Below are 7,946 nucleotides of genomic sequence, written 5' to 3' on the forward strand. Positions count from 1 at the left end.
ATAATTATCAGAAGCTCCGCGGAAATCCCAGTAGCAGTTCAGACTGCTTCCGGAATTTCTTTCCTTTTGTTAAATAAAGAAAGTAACTGAACTACACACGCACACAAACTCTGGTTCCGTTATTTGAATTTATTAAATACAATATGAATGTATTCATATTATTAATCTATAAAACATGTCACATTCTTCTAGTAATCATCCAGTTTACATTTATGATCTAAATGAACAGGACAGTGTTATATACAAAGCCTTATCTACACCATACATTACAATCCAAACCGTCAAGCTGCTTCCAGCCTCTCATCTCATATTGTGCAGTCTCTGGGAGTTTTAAACGTTCTGCATTTGTGTCATTTCCCAGACTCATTTTAAGTCTCTTTTCTCTCTGCTGTTTTAATGTGCTTCGTCTCCAAGAGCAGAGCTGGTAAGCTGGAGGCCCCGTACTGGAAAAAGGAACCAGAATTCAGCTCATCATTGAAATACACAATACAGTATTTGGGTATTTAATGTTGTTGTGCATCTCTACCGTCTCTTTCTCATTGGGGTGTTTTTGTCTGTAGTCCAGGTACTGTCGGTTGAGCTCTCTGATGTCATGGAGGAAGGCCTGGCTTCGTCTCAGGTCAGCTAACCGCTGCTGAAGTTCAGCTTTCTCCTTCTCCAGCAACCATGCCTGCCTCTCTGCTCTGTTAGAACAATCACACGAGGTCAGCAGTCAGTGAAAGGAAAAGAATGTAAACTTTTACATTCTCCAAGACCTAGTTCTTTCACATAAATGACTCTATAAAGACATAAAAGTTATAACAGGCTGTTTGTAAACCATGTGTGTGAGCTGCTGCTCACCTCATCATCTCATGCTTGGCATCAAACAGTCTCTGCGTGTTTTTACGGATCAAAGAGCCCACCTAACACAGAACAATGGAAACAAGCACTTTACCCAACCTACAGAAATACAAGCTGCTCTGTTATCCTTCAGTGCAAAGTATGGACGCTGACTTTGAGCTAAACATAGGCATCAGTACTCTGACATAAAATCACAGTAACAGTATGTTCATGTCTAACACATTCTGCCAGCTCATACGGAAGGTAAGGAGGCGATATGGAACGATTAAATGACTAAAGTTCTCGTCTTATCTTCCAAGAGTATAAAGTGGATTATTGTCGTGCAGACTAGAAGTTCAAGGACACACAGAAACGTCAAAATGAGCCTATTGATCTGATTTTGACCGTTTTGAATGAGTCAAAGTTGAGAATCATTAACTAGCAGGGAGGTGGTGTGGTTAGATGCTTATGTAAATTCATCGTGATGGGAAGTTTAGGACTTTAATGAGTTCTTTGAACTTTTTCCAGTGCAATGATTGTGCAGCACAAATCTTTAATGACTTAAAAACCAAACAAATCAAAAAACAAGACTTTGTTTGAATCCATTTAGGATTTCCTCCAATCCACACAGGGTCAAAAGAACACAAATATACACACACAATAATATTTAATTCAATGTCCATTAACAAACTGCAGCTTGACTGAGTGCGTTTGGTAGCCTGATCGATCCATTCCAACCAGTCCCGATGTGTGTTTGGGATCCTTGATCAGAGGTGGCGTACTAACATGCTACTAGGGTCACAATTTAGTATTTTACCATGCTTACATTAGTAATGCTGACCAGACGTCATAATTACCTTGTTGTTTTCTCTTTTTAAAACCTTGAGCTCTTTAAGTGAAGTGATCTGAAAGAGACAAATACAGTGTTTGATTTAATGATGGCTGATCAACAAAATGCTGCTGTCTATTAGACTCAATTCATGGAGAAAACAAATCCAAGTTATATCATAAGTCCATTCGTGACATCTAGAGTTTGAAGTAGGATCGACTACTTATTATGTCGTTAGATGAAAAAGGCCTTGTAGGGACCTCCCTGCATTTCATGATGTTTAATGTCAGTAACCAACAAAATACTTAGCATTACAATTGTCACTGTAATCCTGTCCTTCTATAGTGCTTTACACTCTAATATGGCTACACAATGTATGAGTTACTGGTATTACACTGTTGGTTTAATCCAGCTTGTAGCATCCTTCAAAACAACACAGAGTAAAGCTGTGTTGTCCTTGACAACCTCTGTTTGACATCATGACCAGAATCAGGAAAGTCTGACCTTTTCTGTGAGTTGGTCTTTGACATTGCTGGAGAAACAATCAATGGTGTGTCTGACAGCTTTAGACCCCACAGACTCCCTGAAAGCAAGCAGAACAAAGTAATGCTACTGGCAACCTGAATGATTACCTCTACCAGCATGCTTGCAGTTTTCTTGCATCCTGACTCAGCCTAAAGTAAACATCATTGCTTCAATATTTATCTGTGATAGATATCTGTGTGAAACACAGCTGCTGTCAATGCAAAGGCGTTAATAAAAATGACTGTAATGTGTACTTAAAGCCTAGATTACAGGCTACAGAGACGGTCACGGTGAATGAGCGTTGAATTTTGGAAATTTACCTGTACTGCTCACAGAAGTCAAGGAAGGAATCCAGCAGCACCTCCAACTCTGTCCCTCTGTGTTGGCCTCGTTTCTTCCTCCTCTGCTCGCCTGTGCTGGCCTGTTCTGGTTCTCCGGATCCACTGCCTTCGAGGGGAATCATCTCCATTATTTAATCACTCTGAGCAATAATTTTTAAAGGAAAAATGTCAATTACAATTAAATTACAGTAATATTAAATAAAGCACAGGGCCAGGCTCACTGAGATACTTTTCCCAGTGATGTGGTTAGAGTCTGTTTCGGTTCTTTCTGATGAAGGCCAACTGTGACTGCATCAGCCACACATGGGCAAAATCAATCCATACATTCACCTCCTTAGTTTGGATTCCAGTTATTTTAGCAATATAATTCATTAATGTCTCTACTTTATCCTAACAATGATATTATGAGCACATAGTAGCATTGTGTGGTTATACTGGCTGCTTCCTGTCTGGGCAAAAGGTGTGGCCAGGTGCAGTTATGTTATTTTGTGTTTGTTTCCCTCTGTGAGTAAATGGTTTGGCCAAACCACTGTTACCCTCCTTTGTCTTTGTGCTCAGTTTACTCATTTAAGTTTCTGGAAGTCACTTTTTGAGTAGTTATGCTTAGTTGAGCTTCTTTATGAATCCACTAATTTTATTTTTAAATTTGTCTTTTTGGGGGGTAAAATGGTGTAATTGGCTGCTTGGTCCATCACACCAACAGTTGATACAGTTCAGAAACAAATGTTTGTTGTGTTAGTTACAAAACAACAACAACAACAAAAACCCCCACAACAACATGTGATCAGAACCTTTGCAGTAAGGCGACAGTGTTGACTACAACAGCCTCCCACCTTCATGCCAACTGCATGTTTTGTGAAACACTGCCACAGATACTGATTACAAATACACTCATTGGACATTTCATTAGGTACACCTGCATAGTGTTGGGTTGGACCCTCTGTTGTTTTCTAAAATGTTGCAATTTCTACAATCAGGAATGTGATGGAAACATTCCACAGAGATTTGCTCCACAGTGATATGACAACATGTTCAAGAAACCAGTTTGTCGCGATTTGAGCTTTATGACATGACGTGTTATCGTGCTGGAGGCAGCTATCAGAAATGGGTACACTGTGGTCATAAATGGATTCACATAGTCAGCACCAATACTCAGGTATGTATTTGCTTTTAAATAAAGTTGATAATACTGAAACCCAAGGTGAGCCAAGAAAATATCCACACTATTACACCGGCACCAGCAGCCTGAACCATCAATACCAGGCAGGTCATGATTTCATGCTGTGTGTACCAAATTCTGACCCTTACATCCAAACGCAGCAGCAGAAATGAAGTCTAATCAGACGTTATGCATTGTAAAAGTGATAACAGACAGTAACTAGTTCTCTTTGCTCTTACCTGATGAAGACTTCCTAGCTTTGGATTTCTCGTACAAAGACTTTTTCATTCTTCCCAAGCTTCCCCTCACGGCCTTCTTTGGACTTGGATTCTGAGGAAATGACATGAAGAAAAAGATGCAAAGTTAGAATATAGCCCATATTTGCCACTGTTGCTCAAAGCTCTGTGCTAATGCTAGTCCATACCCAGCTGGAGTCTACATCCACATCCTCCTCATCAGATGAAAGCACTCGCCTGCTCTTCTGTGGGGCGGGGCCAGAGCTCTGGAACAAATCATTATTTTCAGCACATCTGACATCTCAACTCTATTTTTATTTGAAAGGCTTTATGACCACACAAGAGCTCCTCACCTGTGACTGACTGTCACTTGATCTTCCACTAGCAGACTCACTTTTTCTCTTCTTGTCCTCCTTCCTTTGCTGATTATTCACAGGCCTAGTGGGACACGGACAGACACACACACAGATAAATAAACCAGTAGGGATATAACATAAAAGTCAGTCACTTCAGCATCATTACTCAGACAGTCAAGTTCAAGTTGTTTGTTTAAGTTCTTCCAGAGTGGGGGGGCAGCTTCTGTACTCACAGTCATAAATATTTGGGTAAGTAGAAAGGAGCTTCTAGAGCTTTGAGGGGTTTTTATGTCATCACACTCTTTGTACAGGGCCTCACCTTGCACTTCTCCTCTTGGCAGGCTTCTTCCCAATTAAACGCTTCTGTATGGCTTTAGGAGCAGGCTGACTGTCCTTCTCTGGGACAGATTTATGTACCTCCACATGTGGCTCTGCTTGTTCATCTGCAGTGGCTTCCTTCTCAGGGCTAACCGGTGCATACAGGAGGTTTAAAAAAAAAAAAAAAAAGAAGTCAGCACTCACGTCACAATAAACTAGTAAGTGCACATTAACTATACCTTACCTGGTTTGGCCCTTCTCACCAGCACTTCTCCTGCCCCTCTCTACCTTCTTTTCTTCCTTCCTATTCTCTCGACCTTCCTCTGCCACATTCCTCTTTACAGCAGATCCACGCTGTCCGCCGGTGGCCTTTCCTGGGTTTTCTGGTCTGTTCTGTTCTTCTTCAGGCACATTTAAATCTTCTTCCATGGCGGTACTGTGCAGAGGGTTGCCTGGGCAACACAAGCATCATGTGGTCAGCCAAAGTTCATTAGGAGCAGAAAATGTATAACAACACATGACAAAGGTACTCAGATTCAATAGTCTTACCATAATTTATCTGTAACCCTGCCAGGAAGCTAGCTTTGTCTATAGAGGACAGGTTGGTGGAATCCATTTGATCAAAAGCTGACGCTTTCTAAATTTGAGCAAAACAAAGTGGAATAAAAGTACAATTAGGTGCTTTAAAAAGTTGCCCCACAACAACTATTTTTACGTGTTTTTCCTCAACGATGCAGCAAACAAAAGAAGGACCAATCGATCTGATCACACTGAACCAGTCATGGATGAACTTACTTCGCTCTCCACTGGAGGCGCTGCCGACACTCTGGTTCCCCGTCGCTTTTTGGCACTGCATAAACAAAAGGCCATATGTTATTACAGTTTTTTCTGAATGCTTAAACCCTAACTGTGATTCCTGTAGCACAATCTCTAAAACTATTCAGACTTATAGCAAAACCACTCACTGAGTTTGCAAAACTAAAAGCACAAAAACTGCTTTGCACTCAGTTTGCAATTTTGTAACACACACTTTGCAAAACTGTAGGCACAATTCACTGCACAACACTCAATTACCAAATTTCCAACACAGTCCTAGCAAAAGTATACACATGTATGGCTATCATTAACACTAACTTGCCAACTGTCTGGCACACTTTCACATGTGAAAACTTTTTTAGATAATTAGTTCACTTTGCAATCAGCCTAAGCACTATAATACAGGTAAGCTGTGTGTGCGGAGTACAATGGAGGGAGCAGAAAGAGTGAGAAGTAGAGGAGGCCGAGGAAGAGGACGTGGAGGTGAAGAAGTAGGATGAAGAGGACGACAAGGACAAGGAGGAGCAAGAGGAAGACGAGGAGGGGGGAGAGGAAGATGAGGAGGGGGGAGAGGAAGGGTAGGAAGAGTAAGAAATAGAATTGCTGATGACATCAGAGCTACAATAGTGGACCATGTAATCAACTATGGAATGACCCTGAGGGTAGCTGGCCAACGGGTCCAGCCTAACTCGAGCTGCTACACTGTAGCAAGTACCATAGGGACATCTTGAAATGAGAATCGGTTAGTACAGTCACTTCGCACAAAGATTTGTAGCACTGCCATAAGCCAATGAGAAACACACCAATACCATTGATGTAAAAATACTGAAATTGTTACTTTACAGAATTGCTAGATGACCAGATGCTGGGGGCAGAGGAAACATGTTCACTGCAGACCAAGTAACCCATATAGTCATTATGGCGATTGCAAATAATCCTATACTTGGAAATAAACACTTGTGTTTGTTTTGATGTGTTTGAATAAACACCAGTACTTGAAGTTTGGATCCCTCTATGCTTATGGATCTATGACAGAAGTATGAGCTCAAACTGACATAGCCTACCTTGTGCACAGAGAAAGCAAAAGCCAGATGTGTTTTGTATTCATACCATCAGTGTGCAGTTGGTGCATTGTGTGCTTAGTAGATGATGGCTTGTGTGTACTGTTTGATACGGAAACACCATTTTTATGAAGGTGTGAAGAGTTAATCTAGCTGTGTTTGCTTTTGCAAGAGAACTACAATGTTTTGATTATTGGGTGACAGGTTTTCTTATTTGTGTGAAGAGTTTTGCAAAATTAGCCAATAGTTACAAAAAATGTGCTTAAGCAATCAGAAAAAACTGTAACTGGCTCTGGATGCTGGGTTTGTTCACCTACCAGCCTGGTTAAAGAACGCAAGGCTGTGGTGGAATTCTTACCTGGATAGACCCAGGTGAGGCTATATCGATAACGAGAGCCGGTTATATTCTTAAAATACTAAAAGGAAAGTGCTTCATGATTACCTCCTTTAGCAGAGGACTGTCACTTATGTTAATAGAGTAGATAGGCTGTCCCACACTTTACAGTGACACACCACCCAACCATTCAAGACAAACCATCACTCGATAAGTGGCTCACATCGTGTAAATACTCATCTGGGTTTCCTATTTCATGCCACAGTCAGCTAATATATTTTAAACCTTCCACGTTCTACGTTACACCCACATGTGAAATAAAAACATTGAGCCAGTGGCAAAATGTGCTTCTTATTAAGAGGCCGGCTCTTGTGCCGAATGTAGATTAAAAGAAATAAGACCTTATCTGCTACATCGTTGTTGTTGTTGTTTTTATTGAATGTGAGCAAGCTCAGAGAGATGGTGATCAACATCAGAAAGAAGAGGGCGGCCATACAAATACTGAGAACTGGCTGTACATATAAAGCAGGCTCTGGCTCTGTGAATGGCTCCAAACGAAGCACTTTTGAAGCTGTGACCGCCATCACGGAACAGATACATACCACTAGTTGTCACACTCTATAACACAAGTGTGTTTCTCTTTTCGTTATTCGACAGTATAACTTCCCTCACTGACATCATGCTAACAGCAGCAGGTCAACGAAAAGTTTCTTTTAGCAAACAAGGTGTTCCGGTATGTATAAAGAAATATTTCTTGTAGTGTTGAAATGTTAGAAATCAAAACGGAAAGTTCTCACCTCATTGCGAACAACTGTAGGTTTAGTACGTTATATAAGCTGTTCGTCGGTCGGAGGAGCTCAAACAGCTTCCCGCTGCTCCCGCAAAATAGTTCAAGTTCCGGACTGTACCATTCCAGTCACACAGGGGTGTAAAATAATACAATAAAAATGTGCAAGTGGGGGTTATAGAGATAAATTAACTGCATTCGAGACTCAACTTTAACTTTGCCTTAAGTTGCTTTGAATTCACTATATTCGAAAGAATGTTTACAGTGAGAATAAAAAAAAAAAAAAAAGCCAACCCCACAGCGGATTTGAACAGTCCTTATTTCTACGGAATGCGAAAAAGACCATAAAGAACTTTTTTCGAACC

General features: G+C 40.8%; 1 protein-coding gene across 1 annotated transcript; it reads right to left on the reverse strand.

Moving 5' to 3' along the window:
• Window positions 1–109: 109 nt before the first annotated feature.
• Window positions 110–7,940, reverse strand: cenpu (centromere protein U). Its single transcript, XM_085472736.1, has 14 exons — window positions 7,592–7,940; window positions 5,379–5,433; window positions 5,133–5,220; window positions 4,828–5,035; window positions 4,585–4,731; window positions 4,263–4,347; window positions 4,098–4,175; window positions 3,913–4,003; window positions 2,494–2,620; window positions 2,153–2,231; window positions 1,677–1,724; window positions 841–902; window positions 527–683; window positions 110–443 (listed from the first exon to the last, which is right to left on the reverse strand). The coding sequence occupies exons 1-14, from the start codon at window positions 7,594–7,596 to the stop codon at window positions 369–371; spliced, it is 1,305 nt and encodes a 434-aa protein (XP_085328862.1). The 5' UTR covers window positions 7,597–7,940; the 3' UTR covers window positions 110–368.
• Window positions 7,941–7,946: the final 6 nt, after the last annotated feature.

Source organism: Copadichromis virginalis, linkage group LG2, assembly GCF_057382275.1.
Source record: "Copadichromis virginalis isolate Kocher_CV1m ecotype Utaka linkage group LG2, C_Virginalis_male_GT1.1, whole genome shotgun sequence".
Lineage (NCBI taxonomy): Eukaryota > Metazoa > Chordata > Actinopteri > Cichliformes > Cichlidae > Copadichromis > Copadichromis virginalis.

Coding starts and splice junctions, on each gene's coding strand:
- cenpu (XM_085472736.1), bottom strand. Junction 4,348..4,584: donor GCCAAGAGGAGAAGTGCAAG/GTGAGGCCCTGT, acceptor GTGTCCCACTAG/GCCTGTGAATAATCAGCAAA. Junction 4,176..4,262: donor CAAGTGACAGTCAGTCACAG/GTGAGGAGCTCT, acceptor GATTTGTTCCAG/AGCTCTGGCCCCGCCCCACA.